At 57.8% G+C, this 21,556-nt stretch overlaps 3 protein-coding genes and 1 long non-coding RNA gene across 4 annotated transcripts in view; 2 read left to right on the top strand and 2 right to left on the bottom strand.

Moving 5' to 3' along the window:
* Positions 1 to 1,884, top strand: part of DLX5 (distal-less homeobox 5) — a 3,010-nt gene extending 1,126 nt beyond the window's left edge. Inside the window, exons 2-3 of the mRNA XM_035318528.1 lie at positions 792 to 976; positions 1,179 to 1,884. Of these exons, the coding sequence (XP_035174419.1) occupies positions 792 to 976; positions 1,179 to 1,511 (518 nt within the window). The 3' untranslated portion in view covers positions 1,512 to 1,884. The remainder of the gene's footprint in view (positions 1 to 791; positions 977 to 1,178) is intronic.
* A 1,176-nt stretch (positions 1,885 to 3,060) lies between these two features.
* On the bottom strand, positions 3,061 to 4,862 carry LOC118162402. The gene is made up of 2 exons (XM_035318527.1): positions 3,714 to 4,862; positions 3,061 to 3,683 (listed from the first exon to the last, which is right to left on the bottom strand). Exons 1-2 carry the CDS (start codon positions 4,150 to 4,152, stop codon positions 3,211 to 3,213), a joined length of 912 nt encoding a protein of 303 aa, XP_035174418.1. The 5' UTR covers positions 4,153 to 4,862; the 3' UTR covers positions 3,061 to 3,210.
* Positions 4,863 to 8,513: 3,651 nt separating this feature from the next.
* On the bottom strand, positions 8,514 to 13,358 carry DLX6 (distal-less homeobox 6). The gene is made up of 3 exons (XM_035318529.1): positions 12,500 to 13,358; positions 11,448 to 11,641; positions 8,514 to 9,623 (listed from the first exon to the last, which is right to left on the bottom strand). Exons 1-3 carry the CDS (start codon positions 12,855 to 12,857, stop codon positions 9,372 to 9,374), a joined length of 804 nt encoding a protein of 267 aa, XP_035174420.1. The 5' UTR covers positions 12,858 to 13,358; the 3' UTR covers positions 8,514 to 9,371.
* Positions 13,359 to 13,515: 157 nt separating this feature from the next.
* The window catches only part of LOC118162405, a 33,437-nt gene continuing 25,396 nt past the window's right edge, over positions 13,516 to 21,556 (top strand). Inside the window, exon 1 of the long non-coding RNA XR_004748437.1 lies at positions 13,516 to 14,334. This is a non-coding gene — a long non-coding RNA (uncharacterized LOC118162405). The remainder of the gene's footprint in view (positions 14,335 to 21,556) is intronic.

Genomic DNA, 21,556 nt, shown 5'->3' with positions numbered 1-21,556 from the left:
CCCCCCCCCGGCTGCCTCCCTCCTCCTTCCCCCCGCAGGAAGAGGGGGAAAAGAGCCGAGCCTTGTTGTGCGCCTCCGCCTCGGCTTCGCGGTGGCAAAGAAAGTTTTCCTTCCCCCTGCGCTCGGAGGGGCGGGGGAGGAGAGTGGGAGGGGGGAGCCCCGCGGCGGCAGGGCTGCAGAACCGGAGGAGTTTTTTAGGTTTTTACCGCGTTTTTAGCGTTTTCCATTTACTTCTTTGTAAGATGGGCTTTGCTGCTTTGTAAGATGGGGGTGGGGGGGATAAATAAAAGGGGAAAAATCAATAAATCCGGCGAGCCCCCAGCCGAGCGCATGGAGGGAAGGCTCGGCTGGGGACCAGAGCGGCTTGGGGACGTGCGGGAGAAGCGATCACCGCCGGGGGTCGGGCTGCGGGGACCGGATCCGCGCAAACCCCACGCGTGGGGGGCGAGGCCTCGCTCCCCCGGCCGCTCGGCGCCGCCGCTGCCCGGGGCTGCCCGGCCCGGAGGAGCCCCGGCGCCCGGCGCGGCCGCAGGAGGTGGAGGAGCCCCGGGGGGGTCGGTCCCGGAGGGCAGGGAGCGGCCCTCCCCCGGCGGAGCCCCGGCGGGAGGAGCCCGGGGGGAGCCGCGGGGGCCCCGTCGGGCCGGCGCCGCTGCCCGGCCCGGCTCGGCTCGGCCCGCGGGCGGGACACCGCCGCCGTCGTGTCCGGGCCCCGCGCCTTAACGTTTGCGTGTCTGTCTTGTCTGTGTGTCCGTCTGTCTGTCTGTCTCCCTCCCGCCCTTGCGCCCGTGCAGAGAAGGAGGTGGCGGAGCCCGAGGTGAGGATGGTGAACGGCAAACCAAAGAAAGTGCGCAAACCCCGGACTATTTATTCCAGCTTTCAGCTGGCGGCGTTGCAGAGGAGGTTCCAGAAGACTCAGTACCTCGCCCTGCCCGAGCGGGCCGAGCTGGCCGCCTCGCTGGGACTCACGCAGACGCAGGTACGGCTCGGCACGGCACGGCTCGGCTTGGCACGGCCCGACACGGCCTGACACGGCTCGGCACAGCGGGATGGGGAGCCGGGAAGGGCAGGGTCGAGGGGCCGGGAGGCTGCGGGGTCTCCCCCGGTGCTTCCGTCTCCGGGCTGGCAGTAACGGTGTTTCTTTCCTCCTCCTCTTCTCTCCTCCTGTCCCCCCTTCCCAGGTGAAAATCTGGTTCCAGAACAAGCGGTCCAAGATCAAGAAGATCATGAAGAACGGGGAGATGCCTCCGGAGCACAGCCCCAGCTCCAGCGACCCCATGGCCTGCAACTCGCCCCAGTCGCCTGCGGTTTGGGAACCTCAGGGCTCGTCCCGCTCCCTCAGCCACCATGCCCACGCACACGCTCACCCTCCAAACTCCAACCCGTCCCCCGCATCCAGCTACCTGGAGAGCTCCTCTTCCTGGTACCCCGGTGCCAACTCCATCAACTCCCACCTCCAGCCCCACGGCTCCCTACAGCACCCATTAGCGCTGGCCTCTGGGACAATTTATTAGAGCCTGACCCTTTATTATTAATTATTATTATTATTATTATTTGCTCCTTGGACTCCTGTGTTTTACTGTTAAGGAATAATAACGAAAGGAATGCATATGGGGAATTTTTAAAGGGAAACGAAACAAACAAACAAAAAAAGATTAAAATGTGTAAAGCTTGTGCATGTAACTTATTGCATTTCAAAGGAAACCCTTTTTTATACGATACGGACATTTTTTGGCTCAGCTGTGGACACTATCAATGGTGCCTTGAAATCTATGACCTCAACTTTTCCAGAGACTTTTTTTCAATGTTATTTTAACCCTGTAAATAATTGTAGATAGAGGAATTAAACTGTATATTCTGAATAAAATAAAATTATTTCGACCACGAGGAGCGTTTCCAAATTCCCCCTTTCTTCTGCCGGTGAGAAAGGGAAAAAAAAAAAAAAAAAAAAAAAAAAAAAGGAAAAAGAAGGCCGGGTTTTTGCGGAGAGGGACGAGACCGGCGGGTGCTGAGCAGGGCGCGGGGGCTGGGCAGGATGCGGCCCCGCCACCGAGGGGTTGCGGCACGGCTCCCCGCAGCCCGTGGGGTTTTTTATGGGGTCGCGGGTGCTGCCGAAGCAAAGCTGGAAGCGGGGCTCTCGCCTCCAGCCGCCCCGAGAGCAATTAGCGTCGAGAGCCGCGCACTCCACAGCCCAGCTAATTACACAAATTACCTCTCCGTCCGAGGGAGCCGCTGAATACGAGAAAAGGAGAAAACGAGGGCTCCGCTCCCCCCGTTCCCCTTAAAAGCCGGGCTGGGGCGCTCGCAGCGGGTCCGTCTGAAGGAGGGACTTGGCCGGCTCCGCAAGCACAAACGCCCGGCGGAGGATGCCCGGGCTCGGAGCTGCCCCCGGCCACCAGGGCTCGGCGGGGACAGAGCCCGAAGAGCTGGGAAGGGACCCGAAAATGTGTGTCCCCCACCGGTGCGCCTACCTGCGGGGGGCTTGCTCCCGCCGCCGTGCTGCGTGCGGTGCGCTCCCCCCCAAGGAAAGCAGCTCGAGGGTGCTGTTTTGTAACAGGTCTGGGGGTTGCTAAACGCCTTGCAATACAATAGAGCGGGCTGCTCGCTAAAAGCTTCGCCCTGAAAGCCGGCGAGGGTGCGGGGGTGCCGCCGGGCACGGCGCAGGGGAGCGGGCAGCCCTGCCGGAGGGAGCCGGGGGGAGCCGGGGGGAGCCGGGCCTCTTCCGCAGCCCCACGGCGGCTCCGGGCACCGGCTCCCGCTCGTCTCCCCCGCCAGGTTGCGGGGAGTTTCCGCGGCCGTGGAGCTGCCGAAACGCTCGGCTTTGTCTGCTGCTATAATTTCCACCTCTTGGAAAAAAAAAAAAAAAAAAAAAAATCTGTTCTTCTCTTCATTCCGCTCTAGCCAAGCATTAATTTATTTATTATTATTTTTTTATAACCCGCAGTAAGAGCTTCCTCCCCCTACCTGCGATTCCTTCCCTTCGCGGAAAGGCTCGGACACAGGAGGTGGAAGTCTCTTTCCCAGGTCGGTCCACCCCCCCCTTTCCTTTGAAGAGCAGCCGGGCTCTTGTAACCTGCAGGGGCAGGGAGTGCCGGAAGGGCTGCGGGGCAGCGGGATGCGGGCAGAGCTGGATTTGCCCCTCCGGGGAGCCCCGGCTCCGGCACTGCTCCCCTTGCCCCCCTCCAGCCTCGGCTCGGTTCCCTCTCTCCACCATTAATTTCTTCCCATTTGGAGGGGCAGGAGCCTGGCACGGCGTCCCGGGGGAGGGCAGCCAGACCCGGCTAGCACACGCGAAGTGTCCGGCCGGCAGCCCCTGGGGATGCTCCGGGCCCCCCCGCCCCGCTCCCCCCGGCGCCTGCCCCCGGCCAGGCGCACCCCGGGGCTCCGGCAGCGGCCGGAGGGGAGCCTGGCTTGTCTGGGCCTCCCCGGGAAGGGGATGGGATGAACTGTCCTTTGTCTGACGCTGGGTTTGGGCTCAGCGGATTGCTGGCTCGGGGCTTTTTCTTTTTTTTTTTTTTTTTTTTTTTTTTTTTTTCCCCCCCTCTCTCTCTTCCCCTCCCTTCTCTTTTCCTGGCGGCTACTTCCATGTGGAGCCGGGGCAGCTCGGGGAGCCGAGAGGAGCCACATTCCTGTGGGTGCCGAGCGGCTCCAGGGCTGAGCCGCAGGGCCTGACACACACACACACAGACACACATGCACACACACAGACACACATGCACACACACAGACACACGGCAGCCCCGGCTGCCCCGGCCCGAGGCTTCCTGACGCTGCCCGCACTCCTGGAGCTCTCCCACCCGCGGCAGACCCCCCCAGCACAAGCACCCAGAGCTGACCCAGCCGAGGACAGCGGGGAATAAACCCCGGGGGAGCCCCACCGCACCCTGCCCGGGCATCTCCGCATCCCCCGGCACGGAGGAGGGAGTGCTGCCTCCTCGGGAAGCCGTTCCCTTTCCCTCCCCCTCCATCCCCGGGGATAAAAACCCACCCCCTCCAACCTGTCACGGCGTCGAGCAGCCTTCCTCGCTTTTTAGGGCTTTTCTTTCGCCCTCTCCCTCCCCTCCGGCTCCCCCCGCGGTGCGCGGTGCCTGCGCGGGGCTCCGGGCGCTCCGCGGCGCGGCCGGCGGGAGCATCGCAGCATCGCCCATGTGGCATCCATTAGGGATTTTCTACCACGCAATTTTGCGACTGACAGACTTTTAGGTGGTTCGGCTGTGGATTACGGAAAGGGGATCTATTGCTCGGGGAAAGTCGGGCTGGGGGGGGTGGGGAGAAACCCCTCTTCTTGCTTTCGGGCGTTTCAGCGGTCGCCTGCAGTAATGTAATAACCTGTTTTATAGGTCAGACAAGAGCCGTGAAAATAGGAACTGCGGAGTTTGCATTAAGCCTCCCTTTCTCTCTCTCTCTTTTTTTCTCTTTAGGGAGAATCTGTCTTCCATCAATTAAATGTTTCTGCTCTTTGTTCTGTGGTGCGTCTATTTACACGCGAGTTAGGAGGCTGAGCGATGGTTTATCTGCCTGAAACACCGACCCGATAAACCCCGACGCCCACGCCACGGGTGGCTGCGTGTACATCCCCCACGCACTCGACCTTTAAGGCCACAGGAAAAACTCCCGAGCCCCCTCGGCCTCCCCATTTCCCTCCAGGTGAGGGCCCGGGTAGCCGGCCCCGGCCAGTAGCTGCCTGATTCAGCACTTGGCAAGGAGGAGCCTGGCGGTGGCTCCTCGCTCTCCTCCCGCCGGCAGTCCCGGAGAGGTTGCCCAAACCTCAGCCCGGGCTCTGCAGCAGCAGCAGCAGCGAGCCTGGCCGGGCCAGGCCGGATCCTGCCCTGACTCCGTGCCCTGCCCTCCCTGCGCCCCGGGAGCCCTTTGCGCTCCCCTCCATGCGCACCGTACCGCGCCTTCATAGGGCTTTCTCCCCGCACTCCCCTCCGAGCTTCCCTTTCCCTTTAACGGCACCGTTTTTGTCGATTGTCGGGGGCTGTTGCAGCCCGAGGAGGGGAGAGGGGGCCGGGGTCTGTACCCCCCCCTGCGCCCCCTCCTCGGGCAGCAGCCCCTCGCATGCACCCGCGGAGCGGGTTTGCGCGCTCCACGTCCGGGGTTAAGAAAAGCTAATCAGGAGGGGAACCAGCCCAAGGAGTTAACCTCGCTAGCCGCAGGTAGTCCTGTTAGCCAGGCTCTTTTGGCTAATTAATTCCAATTAAGCCGGGGCTGCGCTAATTTCCTTAAGGACCCCTGACGACTGGGCCAGCGGGCGCGCAGAGGCTCCGCAACTCTCCGCGGAGGGTGCCTGGCACCGGCCCCCCGCGCCCGGCAGCAGCCCTAGGGCTCCCCCGGGGCCCGTTCCCAGGCTTGGGGAGCCTGGGAGGGGGCCCAGGGCAGGAGAGAGCCGGCGTTTGGGGCTGGGGGAGCCTTCGGGGAGCCTTCGGCCAGGGAGATCCGCGCTGCCAGGCAGGATGGTCCCGGCAGGAGCCCGGAGCATCAGCCCCTGGCTGCCAGCAGCCTCGCACTCCTCGAGGTTTGGGCACGTAACGCCGCAGACCACTGATTTGCTCTTTTCTTAATTCCCGCTCTTCTCGTTCCCTATGAATCAAACAGCCTTTTGTCCTTCGGAGTTTGATTTGATCGCTACTGTTCGCATTTCACTTTTGTATTTTTCTCTCCCTATACCATTACTCATTGAGTGCCCCGTGAAATTACAATCGTACATTTTCAACTCAGCAACCCATTTGCAGTGCAAAAATAGGGTCTAAATAATGGCTGAATTAGCCCTACTGGACAGTTTCAGATGTAACACTCTGTAATAATTATATTGCAGGCTGGATTAGGATGCTATTATCATAATCTGGACGTTTACAATTATCTGTAATTTGCAAAGATGCGCCAGGTCTTGATTACAGCAGTTTTTTTTTATCAAGCTAACCATCACTAAACAGTGACAGTAATAACAGCTAATTTTGCTGGCAATATAAGAGGTGCTGGGGTGTGCAAACAATTTCACACCTGGATGTGCTCACTCAACCAAGAATATAGAGAAAGAGCTTCTGCCCTGAGACTCAGAAAAATATCCTACACCGCTTCTGGTCGGTATAGGTTCCTAGACCCCGATCCTTGCCTAACCGATTGGCGCAGGGGGTAAGTTTGGGGGTTCGGCTCGGGTTGGGGCTGCTTTGCGGCTGCTTCTCGCCTCCCTTCGAGGCACGCTCCGGCTTTTCTCTTTCGTCGCTGCCTCTCCTCTCCTTTCCCCCGCCGGGGCCGGGCGGCTCCGCGGCTCTGCTCCCCTCGGACGGCGGCGGGGGGCTCCGGGGGGGCGGCGGGGGCGGCCCCGGGCCGGGCCGGGCTCCCGCAGGTATTGCGCGAAGGCTCCGCGCCCGGCGGAAAAAACGCGCTGGCCCTGCGGCGGGGCGGGGACAGTGCGCCGAGCCGTGCCGAGCCGTGCCGAGCCGTGCCGAGCCGTGCCGTGCCGTGCCGTGCCGAGCCGTGCCGTGCCGTGCCGTGCCGAGCGGCACGGCTCGGTGCCGCGGGGGCAGCGGCGGTGGGGAGGCGGCCTCGCCCAGCCCTGCGGAGCTCCGCGCCCCCGGCACGGCTCGGCACGGCTCGGCACGGCTGGGAGGTAGGCGCGGGGAGCTGCCGCCGCTCCATCCATCCATAGATGCCGCTGTTTCATGAAAGTCTCCCTGGGCGAGTGGGGGAGATGGCTCTGCCTCCGCTGTCATTCGCTCCCCATCCCGCCGGCGCCCGTGTCACCTTCTCCCACTGCGTTACGCTAATTGGGCTGCTTTATTAGCTGCTCGCTCGCTCGCTCGCTGTCGGGGCACCGTTTGAGCCTGCCCTCCGAATCGCGCGTGGGGTGAGCGCCACGCACCCGGGGGCTGCCCCGCGACAGCCCCCCTCGGCCTCCCCCAGCCTCTGCTCGGCGCCGAAAGGGTTAAAGCAGAGCCGGGGCGGGGGGGGGGTTCAAACAGGCTCGGCTCGGCCCGGCCCGGCTCGGCCCCGTTACCGGTCCGCGGGGCTCAGCCGAGCCTCAGCCCCCTTCTGCGGGAGCTCGGGGAAGCGGCGCGAAGGCAGCGCCCGTGTGCGCGTGTAAACGGGGCTGATGCGGAGCGAGCAAGGCGCTCGCACACGCCCGCACATCCCCGCGCAGGATGCTGTTGGTTTAAATGTATGGTAGCTTTCTCTCCAGTGTCATTTGAATAATTCAGTGAGCCCCACTAGCAGCTGTACTTCTGAAGCCTCTTCCATTCTTTTCAGCATTATAATTTTGGTTAATTTTCAATTTTAGGCCCTACGTCTCTGCAATTTGTGTATGAATAACAGAATAATTTTCCTCTTTTGTTTCGCCTTTCCTGTTCCTGAATCTAAATAAAGATGGCTTTTTAGTATTAAAAGTGGAAGAAAATTACAGGTAATTATCTTTGACGGTAAAAACGCTGTAATCAGCGGGCTACATGAAAAATTACTCTAATTATGGCTGCATTTAAGAGAATGGAAAAAAACCTTCTTGTGGATAAAAACCTTAAATTGTCCCCAATGTCTGCTTCAAATTGGATGGCACTGCAGCTGGAGGCTTTGTTCAGAATTGATCCTGGGGAGCTCTGAACCCAAAGTTTCACAGTGGGAAGGGGAAAAAAAGAAAAGAAAACATTTTTCCTAATGTAACAATACGAATGGTAGAAAATGACAAGACTGATCGGTTTTAAACCACTCTGAAGACTGACTGAGCGTGGAAGTTGCTCAAAAAAAAACAAAAAAACACCCCCCAAAAAACTGGTATATTGGTAAGTAGTCTTTGCTTTGTGTCTAATTATAGTGACTGTCCTTTTGCACGACTGTGTGTAGCTGTCATTATACGGAGCACTCTGAGGATCTCTATTGACTTCTGATAAATGGCTCAGTGGTTTCAAGGTTCATAATTTGCAGGATGCCCAGGTCTCTAGCCATTAATTCTCGCAGTATGGGGCACCCAGCTCGGATGAGGAAAGGGCTTTGCATTTGCGGTGGTCGCCGTGCTTGCCACCAGCCAGGAGGGCTGGAGCTCGCTGGCCAGCGTGGCGTGTGCCTGGGCACCTTTCGAGGCTTTGCAAAGCATTCCTCGGCTTTCATTGTCTGCTGTCGAAAAAAAAAAAAAAAAAAAAAAAAAAAAAAAGAAAGAAAAAAAACAAAAAAAAAAAACAAAGGAGGGCGCCTTCTTTCCTAATAATTTTGCTTCTCCGACCTTCCGAGGCAAGGCAGGGCTCCGAGCTGTCCTCGGGGGGGAAGCGCAGCGGGAGGCAGCGGCGCGATCGCAGCAGCGGCCGGGGGCTTCTGCGGGCTGTGCTGGTCCCTGCCCGCACCGGGACCGGCTTTGGGGTCGGGACTGGGATTCGGATCGGGATTGGTTTGGGATTGGGGTCGGGGCGCTGCCGCGCTGCGCGGGGCCGGGGTGGAGCGGGGGGCCGCGGCAGAGACACGCGAGGCGGGCGGGCGTTTTGTGGCTTTTACTCTCTATATATGAAAGAAGACAAAACCATACAAAGTATATGTACAACTAAAATTCAACAATATATACAGAAAAAGGTTGCTCGGGAGAAAGGTCCCTCTGGCTTCACGAGCGGGGGGGGGACGCCGGCACTAAGCCGCCCCTGGCTCCGTCTGTCCTGCCGCTGCCCGGGGCCGGGGGACTGGGGACATAGGGGGGCCGTGTCACCCCCTTCCCGTGTCCCCCGTGGCCCTGTGGCCCCACGCGTGTGCGAAGGGCTCTGGGCGGCGGAGCCGGTGCTCGCCTCCGAGCCGCAGCCCGCTCCGCTGCGGGAAAGCATGCAGGTTTCGCTGCGTGGCAATGTTCGGGGCTCACAGCGTTATTTTCATCGTCAAGCAGTTCTCCTTCTTTTCCCCTCTTCGCTTTTTTTTTTTTTTTTTTTTTTAATCCCTTCTTCTTCTCTCTTTTCATCTTTTTCCCCAGTCCGCATTTGGTGAATAAAAATGAAGGAGCTTTGACTAGTCTCTCTTTCATCGTGTAATGTCTTTAGCTCATTAAACAAGTAAAAACGGCTGCCGCTGTAGATTCAGGTTCTTCTTGTGGGCAAAGTCAGTAAAAAGTTTGTTTTGACGTATACTCCACAGAGAAAGAGGCTGGTGCCTTGGAGTCCAAATGAAAATATCCTAAAGAGAAGTGTCTTCTGTGCGCCAGGATGAAAATTGTGTCTTTCTGGTCGAGATCAATCGCTGAGGTTACTTTAAAAAAAAAAAAAAAAAAAAAAAAAAAGCCACTCTGTCTCTTTGCCGCATCTACAAGTTCACACAGAGCCTGCTAGCTGGCACGGCTTGGCAAAGCAGGGGAACTTTTTGCCATGTCGAGACGAGGCGTTCTTGGGAGATTATTTCTCTTGGACAATTCACATCATTTGTGGTCTCTGCATTGTGTCTTGATGTGGAGAAGAATACCAGTGAGAATAGCCAGGCATGTAGCTGTTGGGAGGCATATTGACTCCCTTGGCAGAAGCTGAAACGTCCCAGACTGGAGGCAGGGCTGGCGAGCGAGGGGACAGGGCAGCGGAGCCGGGCAGAGGGTCGCTCTCGTGGGGGTTGCTGCCCTGCTTCAGCAGCTTCTTAAATTTGGAGCGTTTGTTCTGAAACCAGATCTTCACCTGTAAGCAAAACGCAGCAAATATTAGGCTGCCGTGAGCACCCAGGGCCCGGCAGGGAAGATCCCGGGGGCTGTGGTTTTGCTCCGAGAGAGGGTCTGGAGAGTCCACGCCATCCGGGTGTCAGGCTGGGGGTGGGCAGTGGGAGAGGAGGGTGAGCTACTGCTGCTCTTGGGCTCTGGATGTGACCGGAGAGAACAGCAGAGGAAGAGCGGAGCTGGAAAGCGAGGTGGACGCAGGTTTTAAGCCGGAGCGTGATTTTGCCTGGGCAGGCCAGATTGATCAGGCTGGAGTAGGGGCCGTGCTCTGTGCCCTCCTGCTTTACATGTGCCCGCGTGTGTTAATGCCTTCCCGTGGGTGCCCCGTTCAGGGTCTGGGGGGTCACTTGCTCGTTTGGGCACGCTGTTGTCAAACACGGGCACTCATACGGGTTTGTGCCAGGAGAGGGGAGCCAAGAGACAAAGGGCATCTGTATGCGGAAACCGCGCATCTGAAAGCATGCACGGCCAAGCGGTCCTCGCTTAGGTGACAGGGGAGGAGGCACAACAGAGCCGGGACTGCAGCTTTATTTTAAAAGTAAGTTTTAAGGGAATGAAAATTCTCTTCTCTCAGAGAGCGATCGGCTATCAGGGCTGCTCTGGGTCCCATCCTGCTCCTAACCCAGCAAAAGTGCCGAGGAAGGAGTCAGCCCTCACACAGGCGTGCCAGGATCGGGCCCGCTGTGGCAGATCCGAATTATTATGCTACGGATGATATAGATGTGAGCCACATGTACAGATATAAATACATGTCCCGAAATCAAACAAACAAAGACAACTCCCGAATGTGTTGTCTTTCGACCTTGCAAACTTTGCAGATGTAAGGGTAGGAGATAGGCAGGGGTGCTTGTCTGTCTGCATTTTCAGGATCGGGCCCTTAAATCTACGTGAGAGAGAGGGGGAGAGAGGGAGAGCGTGCATGCTAAATACACCAAAATCCAATTTGTATGACCATCAGGTCTATTTCCGTGATTAATGTTTGCCGAGCATTTAAAAATCGCTGGCTGGAAGCGGCTGTTATCAATGACAATGATAGAACAGTGAAGTTATTTGTTAAGCTCATAAATTCACATGATTACATTTTGCCCGAATTGATCCCATCTATCCGTGCGCTTCTCCACAAACCCCAGCTCGGGAAGTCTGTAATGCCTCATGTGTCTTTCAGGCTTAAATTAGCAGAATGGCACAGCTACTCCAACCACACTTAACTATGGCTTAACCTGCTATAATTTCGTACATGGCTGCTTTGATCTTCAGATCTATTATCACCTTCTGTACATTTTGCCCAAGGGTAACCACTGCATTTGCGTTAGTCATCCAGGATGAATTAACTATTGATTTTACAGGTATTTCCTAACGTGTTCCTGCTTTCTCTCTACCTCTAGGTTGCTACGATGCAGCTTTCCTTTTCTTTTAGCTCTACATCAGGCCCAAGGCTTCCTCGCCTTTGTTTTGTTCTCCTTTCCACAGCTGGGCAATTGCACGTCGGTGCTGGAATTAGTCTCATCCGAAAAATATAGGCAATTTAAGAATTTTATTTGTGACATCAAAAGGGGAGCGTTTGCTCAGCAGGCGGCTGAGGGAAGGAAGGGCACGTTCAGTTACTTCAGCAGAAGACCGTTTTCTCTGTCGTGCATTAAATAAGTCCTATCGCGATAGATACGGGGCCGTGTGCGTTACCTTTGCTACCGTTCCTGTACAGAGGCCAAAACGCCTAGGGACCAGCGCACCGTGCTTGGCCTTTATTGCTCGAGCCGGATTTCAGTGATTTGGGATTCCCAGTAATTACCTGTGTCTGGGTAAGTCCTAATGAAGCTGCCAGTTCAGCTCTCTCTGGAAGTGCCAGGTACTGAGTCTGCTGAAAGCGATGATTTAAAGCCTGAAGTTGTAGACTAGAGTAAATGGTTCGAGGCTTCCGAATCTTTTTCCCTTTGCCATTGAATCTGATTTCACCGTTTTCGATCACCGTTGTTTTTTGCTGATCTGCAAGCAAAACAGCACAGTTGAAATCTCGGCCGGGAAAGCCACACGACCCTCCTTTAGCTATTAAATCGTGGGTTTTTTGGTAGATTTTTTTTTCGGTCGGGACGGCTCCCAGGAGCCCCGCAGCCTGCCTCGGAGCTGCTTCGCCAGCATCGCTGCGGCTGCTGCGGGATCAGCACGGCCCCTCGCGGGGGTCCCCTCGCAGGGTGGGCACGCTGCCCTTCCCAGGGGAAAAAATAAGAGGAATAATCAGAAGAATAGTAATAATGATAATAAATAACAAACGGAGCGCCGCGCCGGCTTGGCGAGGGGATTTGCTGCTTCCCCGGCCATCCAGGTTTCCCCCGGCTCATCGACTTCGCGTCGCCAGTTTGGTGGTCGGGGAAGCAGCAGCCCGAGACTGCCAACAATGCTTCCCCCCCCCCCCTCGCCCCCCTGCCTTGCCCCTTCGGGTGAATACATACAAATGATCGGCTCCCGGATTATTTTAAAGAAAAAAAAAAAAAAAAGAAAAAAAGAATATAAAAAAAACAACACCATAAATCAGGCGGCCCCAAAGCAAAGCGGAATGCGACCCACTCGCCCGGAAACTTTCACTCCTCAGGTGTTAGCAGGAATTTTGCCTCCAGCCGGCCGCAGCCGAGCCTCGGCGAGCGGAGCCCAGAGCCCGACGGGGAGCGAGCGGGTGGATGCCGCCGCCCCGCACTGGGGGCACCTCGGCCGTCGGGGGGCACGGGGCAGGGGGACACCCCGGGGGGCTCCGCGCGTCCCGCTGCGAGCGCCCCGGGGGTCGGGGGGGTAGGGGGGGGATCCGCCAGGGGGGGATTCTCCGGGAGAGCCGGTCCCCCCCCCGCTCACCTGCATCGTCCGCCCGCGTCTGGCTGGCCGCGCTGCTGTTGTGGTAGGACTGGAGGTAAGGGCTGTGCTGCGAGTGGCTCACGTAGGGGTAGGCGGCCAGCGAGCGGTGGTTGTAGGAGCCGGCGGTGCCGGAGTAGGGCGAGCTGTGGTGGTGGTGCTGGTGGTGCGGGTGCGAGCCGGCGGCGGAGTGCAGGCAGTGCAGCGGGTAGTGGGCGCCGGCCATGGCCGGCGAGCTCTGCTGGGAGTGGGGCGGCGGCGGCGGCTGCGGCGGCGGCTGCTGCTGCCCGAACTCCATGAAGGCGGACTTGGAGGAGTCTTGCGCGTCCAGCCCGTCAGCCATCGTGGTCATGGTCATCATCGACGCCGGGGAGGCAGAGAGCGGCGCTCTCCGGCTCGCCCCCCGCCCGCGGCCGCCCTGCCCGGCCACCACCGCGGCACGGCTGGAGGCGGCGGGGATTTATTTTTTTAAGGCGCCGTGGTGCGAGGGGCCTTGTTAACCGAGGGAGGGAGGGAGAGAGGGAGGGGAGGAGAGGGGAGGGAGGGCGGTGTGTGCCGAGCGGGGAGGGGGGGGGGAGGGAGGGCTACTCCCGGCGCCTTTCCTCCCCGCTCCTCATTCCCCCCGACGGGTGTTTTTGGGGGCTGGCGGAGTCCCGGGCGGAGGTTTTTAAGGTGGCTTCTGCCAAAGTTGGGCTCCGGCGCGCCTGGGCGCGCAGGGCAGGGACGCCACAAGTCGAATGGTTCGGCTCCGGAGGGCAGCGCCTCCCCATTGGTCACTCGGCCCCCTGACGTCACCGACACGGCGCGCCGGCGCGCGCCGCTGCGCGCGGGGGCGCGCCGCGCATCCTCCCCGGGCGCGCCACCCCCCTCTTTTGCGCGCTCTTTGCGCGCCCCGCGCTGTTGCGCGCAAAGGTGTGGGGGGGAGGGCCGAGGGGTTGCGCGCCCACGCTCGCCCCCCTCCTTCCCCCCCGACACCCCAAATCCGCGCCCCCCATTTTTCTCCCCCCCTGCGCGGTATTTTCTCGCTGCGCGCCGCCGGCGGCCGGGCCCGCTCCGGCGAAGCGGCGCATTTTTTCCGCCTGAAAGCAGCGGCTCCCGTAATCGCTTTCAAATATATGCAAATGGCTACGTGCGGTTAGTGGTTTTGGCAAAGCTTGATTAGGATATAAACGACCCAAGGAAAAGCGCCTTCGCCCTAAATTTGTCTTTAGATTACAATTCCGGTTGATTTTATTTTATTGTCAACATTGTTAATGATAAAAATAGAGTCGTTTTACAGTTATTTTTACTTTCTGGAAGGAGGCAATTAGACTTCTAATCAGGAATACACAAAAATCTCCCATGATTAACTGCAGTACTTTGTTCAAATTGCTGCTATAAAATTCAGAACAATTTGCCTGTAATGATTATGGACTGGGTTTATTTTGGGAGGTGGAATAAAAGTGGATATAGCATAAATTATCCTCTAATTATACACCAGTGTCGCCTCAATTATCCTCTTATCAAAATGGTTGTCTAACTGCCGCATTTAGTTTCAATTCTCTCCTTTTTTCTATAAAAAGAACTTCATACCTTGTTATTATTAATCCATTTATTATTTGCAAGGGGATTTATATCCGAGCATCCAGGTGGTATTACCACTTCTCTTTCAAAGATGGACTGGGGAAAGACATTAAGTTTGATCCAGCACCGCGGAGGATCTCTCTCTCTCCTCTCTCTCCCCTCTCTCTCTCTCCCCCTCTCCCTCTCCCTCTCCTTTTTCCCTTTCCCTCGCTTAAATCTCCCGGCGTCCAGCTAAGCATGAACTCCAGAGGCAGACCCCACCGCAGAGGACTGAGGTAGGAAGGGCACGGCGGAACCCGCCAAGCCTCGAGAAACCCGCAAGTTTCTGCGGATGGGGAGATGGGGCTGGAGGCTTCGGGCTCGGAAAAACGGCACCGGCACCAGCAGCCGCCGCTCGCAAACCCCCTGTGAGCCCCGAGCCATCCCCAGACCACTCGCAGGTCCTGACACTGCCTCTCACAGCGGCAATCCCAGAGGACTGGTTTCTAGATTTCGCTGTTTTTTCTTTTATTTATTAATATTTTTTTAAACGCATCGCTTTGGGAAATATTTCAAGTGTGGTTTTATTATTATTATTATTATTAGCTTTTTTCTAATTGTTAATATTTTTCTCTCAGTTTCCTTTCCTTCTTCTGGCTCCCCCGCAGCCCAGCAGGGCGGGTGGGTGCCAGCCCCCCGGGGGTGCCCCGCGCTGTCCCCGGGGGAGGACGGGGACGCGAAGCGACCTTGGGCGGTGCGGGGCAGGAGCCGGGCTCAGCTCGGCTCGCTTCTTTTAGTGGGATCCGCGGGGTGTTTTGTGAAGGGCTGCCGGGCGCGCCGTGCCCTCTCGCCCACCCTCTCATCGCCGTTTCACTTCTTGAGCCTCTGGAGTCGGTTCAGTAACTCTGAATGCAGTTGTAAGTGTCTTGCCTTGTTCTCCGGCTTTTAACAAGAGTTCCACTTTAACACGCGAAAGGGTAACCCGATCCAGGCGTTTACAAAGCTACAGTGAATAAAAATATAGAGAAAGGCGAAGAGAAGGGAGAGAATTCCTACTGGGACTCTTTATTCATAGGTGCAGGTAGCGCGCTCAATGGGAACAGGTACATTTGGCAGTTTTATTGCTTTATACCCTCCAGCTCGCTGTTAACATCCCGAAAGAGGTTTGGAGTGTTTTTTTTTTTTTTCCGCAGGTGCACACACACACACTAGCATTTTCTCCACCGGCAAGAGCAAGCATAACAAAAGGTGTCACAAAATGGGCTAGGGAGTGTTGGCAACACGTCGCCTTCTTCTTCCCAAAGAACTCCCGCCGCATAATGGATGCTACCCCAGGCATCGGGAAAAGTTGGGCACGACCGGAGCCCGCTTTGCAGCGGTACCTAGGGAGGGAGAAAGGCGGCCGAGACGGGAAACAAAAAGGAGAGGAGGAGGAGGAGGCAGGCACAGCCTGCCGGGGCTGCTCCTGCCGGGGGCAGCGAACGCATCGCATCCGTACCCGGTCCTGGCTCGGGTGCCGGGGGCGCTCGCTGCGCTGCGGGGCGCGCACCGGGGCCGCGGGGGTCCCCCGGGAGCCCCCCCTAGACCCCCCCGGTGGGCACCGGAGGAGGGATGCTCTCGGGGAGCGCTCGTCCCCCGGCGCGTTCAGACATCCTCGTCTTTCGGCAGGGCAGTTGACTCCATCCAGCCTCAACCCGCTAATTTCCCCCAATTTAATTAGGCAAATCTCCCGGTATGGAGCTGCCGTTGATTGGTCGCTGTTAATGACTCGGCTGCAAGGAGTCACGCTGCTTGTCAATATTTATTGTTGTCTTTGCTTTTTCTACACCCCCCCCCCATCCCTTTACCCCCCGCTTTCCTCGTGGCCTCTGGCATGAAGGGACCGCGCTTGTGGGGAGCGCGGCTCGGCACGGTTCGGCACGGCTCCGCTGCCCTGCACCCCTCTCTTACTGCACCTCGGGGCGGAGGACAAGGGGCTCGGGGAACCGGGGAGAGGTGTGGGGGGCGATGAGGGCCCCACGGAAAGCCCGAGCCTTGCTGGGGGGAGCAGCAGGTGTCGGGGGATTTCTTCTCCGACGGCTGGCAGGCCCCAGGCCCAGGGGTTAGGGGGTGTGGAGGGTTCTTGCCGGGCCACTTGCCCGCCCCCGTGACGGCCACAGATTGGAGAAATCAGACCTCAGTCAGCGGGGTTGGAAGGCACCGGAGCAGGGGGGTGACTCGTGAAAAGGGGAGAGGGGGGCGCACCCCGTCCCCTCTTCTCCCCCGCCCCGAGGTGCCCAAAGCGAGCCGGAGGGCACGCAGGCCTCCGCACCCCCAGCCCCTCTCTGCTCCGCGGTCACGGGCGGAGAACCGTGCGTGGCACCGTGCCCCGGGCCGCGGTGACTTCGTGCCGCCCGTGCCCCGTGTCACGGGGCAAACCGCGCCGCCCTGATGATGGCTGTGGGTAAGGCTCGCAAAAGCCCCGAGCGTGTGCGTGCTTTAGAGTCGCGTTCGTGAGCCGAGAGATGTCACACAACAGACACAACAGTCAGAAGGAGCTGACGAACAACAGGAAACGGGGTTCTATTTTTAGGGTATAATAGGAAGTTAATATAAGCGGCCAGAGGCTTCCTATATGCCTCGGAGCACCTTCTGTTCCATTCATTCATTCATTCATTCATTCATGCGTTCAACAATAACAACAGGGGAAAACAAACATTCCCCTTTCATTTCTCATCCCCTCCTTCTCCCGAAGTCCTGCTCTGGTGTTTGTGCGGGGGGGCTCTGCAGGAGGATCCCCTCTTTCTGCTTGCTCCGCTCGTTTGTTTGCAGGGGGGGGCTGGTGGCGTTCAGCAGCCGAGGCTCCCCCAGCGTGCGCTCCTTGGGGTGTCCCCGGCCGCGGAGGGAGTGTGTGTGTGTGGGGGGGGCTGAGGGATGCTCTCGGCGTGTGTCCCCCCCGTCCTCCCCCCCCGCCGCTCACATCAGAGCCAGGGAGAGCATTTGTTGTCCCACCCCAACCAGCGTGGCCGAGAAAGTCCGGGAGAAGCTGATTTCAGGAATGATGCTAGCTCGGGTGGTTTCTTTTCTTTCTTTCTCTCTCTTTTTTTTTTCATTTTTTTTTCTATTTTTTTCTATTTTTTTTTTTTTCCGCGGGAACCCCACGCACATGCCTGAGGCGGACCTTGCTCTTCGATTTTAAAAGGGACAGGGAAATGCTGAAGGTGGGCTGCGGGGGAAGGGGGGTGCCTGCCCCCCCTGATTTTTTAGCAGCAGAACCGAATGAACAAAGGGACTGAGAGGCATTCGGAGTTGGGGTCCCCATCAAAGTGGTGGTGCTGGGGAAATCCCTGGAGGGGCAGAAAGCCAGGGAGCATCCCTCCCGGAGGCATTTCTCTGCCGAGCCGGTTTTTGGAGCTGCCCCCCCGCAGAACTGCACGGGGCGCTGCCCCGCGTCTTTTGCAGCCCGGAGGGACCAAACCCAAACGCCTCGCCCCGCATCCGCCGATGGCATTATCATTATTTTTTTCTCCCTTTCCCGCTCTCCCAAGCCTGTTTACCCCAAAACACATGGCCTTCCCCCCTGCATGCCACACTCACACCGCCTCGACAGCAGCCGAGCGGCGAGCAGAGGCTCCCGCACGAGGTCACCTCCTCAAGCCGCGGGCGAGCTATTTTAAGGAGAGACTGGGGAATCTGAGCGCTGCCAGCGCGGGAGCGGAGCGGAGGCTCCTCCGGCTTCCCAGCCGCTAGCACTATCACAGACAGGCAGGCGTCGATGGCTTTCCGTACCGCGAGTGTGAAGGAAGTGGCAGGGAGGCGGGGGCGGGGGGGGGGGGTAAACCCCAGCCCGGCCCCGCAGCTGGATCACACACGCCGCTCTCTGTGTTGTAGCGTGGGTCAAAATAATGGGAGTCAGAAGGGGAAAGATCCAGAGGGAACCAGCCACTGTCTCTTGTACAGATTTGTAGCGAAGGCTTCGCTGTAATTAAAACCTTACAGGCAGATTCATTCAATGTGTGGCTCTGCAGAGAGCCGGGGCTCGGGGCTTTTTGTTTGGGTAATGTTTTGTTTGGTTGTTGTCGCTGGTTGCTCGCCCCGACGGGACGGGGCGGTGTGTGTGTTGTGGGGGCAGATATCTGCTGTGACACGGAATTAGGCTTCGGACTGCTTGGCTGGGGACGGGAGCCCGGCGGAGAGGCGCGCAGCCGGGGCAGGGGGCTTGGCCAGCCGCCTCCTCCCGCACCTGGCCAGGTGCGCACCCAAACCGCATCCCTGAGCCAAAACTTGGGGAGAGGGAGGGGTCCCCCCCATCCTGCGCACACGGCCAGAGCTGTTCTCTTCACTCAGGGTCCCCGGGAGCAGCCCGAGAAGCTGGGTTTGAGCTCCGCGCCCCTCCGCGGGGGGCTGCTGCCCTGCCTGTGCCATCCGGGGCCCGCCGGGGGACCGTCCCCTTCTGGGGTCGGGGGAAGCCTCCCCCCAAGGCAGCCGCAGGTTTGCAGAGCTCTGCCCGCCGGGCTTTTATCTGGCGTGCTTCCCCGGCCGCTCGGGTGCTGCTGCAATAGAGATGTTGGTTTTAGAGGCGACTTTTGTTGTTTTGTTTTCTTTTCAAATAAAAGAATAAAACAACAACAATAATAAAACCCCTTGCTTCTGGCAGAAGAAGAAGACGCCATCCAATTAAAAAAATAATTAAAAAAAAAAGGGAAAAAAAAAAAAAAAACACCGCTCTCAAGTGCCCATCTTGGAAGGGCTCAGAGGCGGATGGAAACTCGAGGCTCTTTTAAGTCAGGACAGAGGCTGCAATTTCTCCTGCGGTCGCGGCCGCCTTCTCTCCCCAGCCAAACGCCGTGCCATGCCGAGCCGTGCCGGGCCGTGCCGTGCCATGCCGGGCTGAGCAGTGCCATGCCGGGCCGAGCCGTGCCATGCCGGGCCGCAGCTGCCTGCCGGCTCCCGGTGTCACCCGGCCGCGCTCGGCAGCCCCCGGTGCCTGCGAGTGAAAGCAGAGGCTTTAAGCGCAGCGAACGAGCGCGATGTCCTTCCTCTCTCCAGGCTGTTTCGCCTCCGTTTATTTTTAGTACACTTCAGATGCCTACACATTTCCCTTGTTGAGATCAGTGCAATTATTTACTCTACCTTTAGGGATGCATTTACCCAAGCATTGAATAGAAATGTAGTAAACACTGCGCAAAGTCAATGCAGTTATTGAGGTTTATTTAATAGGAAAAGAAGTAAATATCTCGGCTTTACTTGTTCCTTCAGGCAGCCTCGTTATCTAGAGTAGATTGCAAGGAGAGTTCTTCGCTCGTTCCCGTGTAATGAGATTGCCTTAAATGTTTATCTCCTATCTCCATCGAGCTATAGCCTCTTTTGTCAGGGTCTCAACAGACTATAAAAACAAATCTAAAAGTTAATTTAGAGAGGTAATCCGGAGGGATCCATTATCTGATCTGCCTGTAGAAACTCATCTAGGCGAGATCCCATATCTGAGGGCGCAAAGAGAAGCAGGCGAGCAGAGCATCGCCTCCAGCGCCCTGAATTCCGCCTGCACCCACCGGCCGGAGGGGCAGAGCTCCTGGCACCCAGCGCCATGTCCCCGGCACCGCCAAACCGCTGTGCCCGCTTTACTCATCCCAGGCTCACCACGGTGCTGCCCTCCACCTCCGCTCTGCCAAGAACCGATATTTTATTATTATTATTATTATTTTATTTTTTTTGCGGGTGGGGATGGTCGCCGCTCTCCACCTGCTTGCCCCGGCCCCCGGCCCCAGGCGCCCCGCACACATGCGGGGGGAGAAGGGGGCAGCACGGGCGGTACCCGCAGCCTGAGACGCGGGAGGTATCCCGGGCTTCTGACAGCTGGATCTGAAACAAATCAGATCTGGATTAACTTGCCTGTTTTGTGAATTGTCTGCATTTGAGCGAGCAGCCCTCACCCACTCCGCTTCTGGCAGGTTTTATTACACGTGCCTCTATAAATATATTATCCCAGCCCTCTCTCCTCGTTGGAGCTCTCTGCTCAACAAAACAGAAACCAGAACGAGGAGAAGCGATTTTCCTTTTTAAATGAAGACATTTATAAGTAACCTAATTTCGTATCGTGGAAGTAAATTTCATGCTAGGATATATTTTGCACAACATGTAATCTTTTAGAGCCGGAAGACATTTAATTAAAGCCATATTCGGAGAAGTACAGCTTAAAAGCAGCCGTACGACCACATACCTCATTCATATTCAGGATCCATCCGCGAATTCATATTGTTTTAATGTGGGACATCGCCTTTATGACAGAACTCCGCGAGGCCTGGGCAGCACGAGAGATAACACAAAGGAGAGCAGAGGAGGCACTGCTCGGGGGGCTTCGCCCGGCGGAGAGGTGCCTGCGGAACCCCAGATCCCCGCTCCCTGCGTCCCACCGCCCGCTTTGGGAGCTGGGGGGGACACCCACGGAGGCTGGGTCGGGGTGAGGCTCCCGGAGCTGGGTGCTCATTCACTGCCCTGGCAAACTCGTGCAGAGGGGGAAGGCTGGGGTTGAACCCCTCTTTTCGCCCTGCCTCCCCCCCAGCTTTTCGCCACTTCCAGCTGGGGAGCGCTGAGATCTGTCCCGGGCCGGCCCCGCCGGGCTCTCCTTCTCCATGGCGGCGGCGAATGTTTCCAAAGGACCGAAAACAAATTTATTTCCTTCTTTTCTCTCCCCAAATAAATAAATCCCCGTCCTTTAGGGAAAGCCCAAGCCGAGGTAAAGGCGCCCAAAGGACCAGCCCCCCCCCCCCCCCCCCCCCGCTTCGTTTCACGGGAGGCGAAACGCGGCGGCCAAATCGAATCAGAAAGCCTCTGGTTAGTTTCCTTGTAGGGGTAATTAATAGAATTAATTGGTTGTGTCGACAGCTTAAAATGACAGGTGTTGCTAAAAAAGCCTCATTAATCTTCCAGTCAGTGCGGAGCGGCGGTGGGAAGCGGGCTGGGAGAAGGAGCCGATTGTTTACAAGGGGTCTGTCCAGGCTGAGGAACGGGGATTACAACGATGCCGCTGCTGATGGCACGGCTTGCTCATTCCTCTGGGACAAAAATAAGAGAGAGAAAAAGGAAACCCAGCGGCCTGCGTGCCAGAGCGGGGCAAAAAGTGTTTCGTGGACTGTAAGGTGTAAGGGGTTCTGGTGGTTTCCAAGAGGAAACCAGGTTTAAAGGGCTCCGTTGGCTTCCAGAGCGTATATATGTGTAGGGGAACGCGTGAGCTCGCGGGGAAGCTTTGTGCTTTGTGTCTCCGCTGGTTTTTCGCCCGCGGCCCGGGAGGAAGGCAAGTTTCACACAGACACCGCGCTGGGCTCCCGAGCGTCTCGCTGAGCGGTGTGTGTGTGGGGGGTGTCCTCAAGCCCAAAGCTAGGGGGAGGAACACCAGGCCCCCATCGCGGCTGTTTTTACTCGGGGGGGTTGTTTTGTGAGCCCAGGGCCGGGGCTGCGGGCCCCCTTATCTCAGGGAACGGTGCGGGAACACCGCGAGCTCCCTCCGCGGGGTGCGTGTGAGGGAAGGGAGGGGGGGGG

Source organism: Oxyura jamaicensis, chromosome 2, assembly GCF_011077185.1.
Source record: "Oxyura jamaicensis isolate SHBP4307 breed ruddy duck chromosome 2, BPBGC_Ojam_1.0, whole genome shotgun sequence".
NCBI classification, from domain to species: Eukaryota; Metazoa; Chordata; class Aves; order Anseriformes; family Anatidae; genus Oxyura; species Oxyura jamaicensis.
The sequence above is the reverse complement of the archived record's forward strand: the minus strand, read 5'-3'. Positions and strand labels throughout refer to the sequence as shown.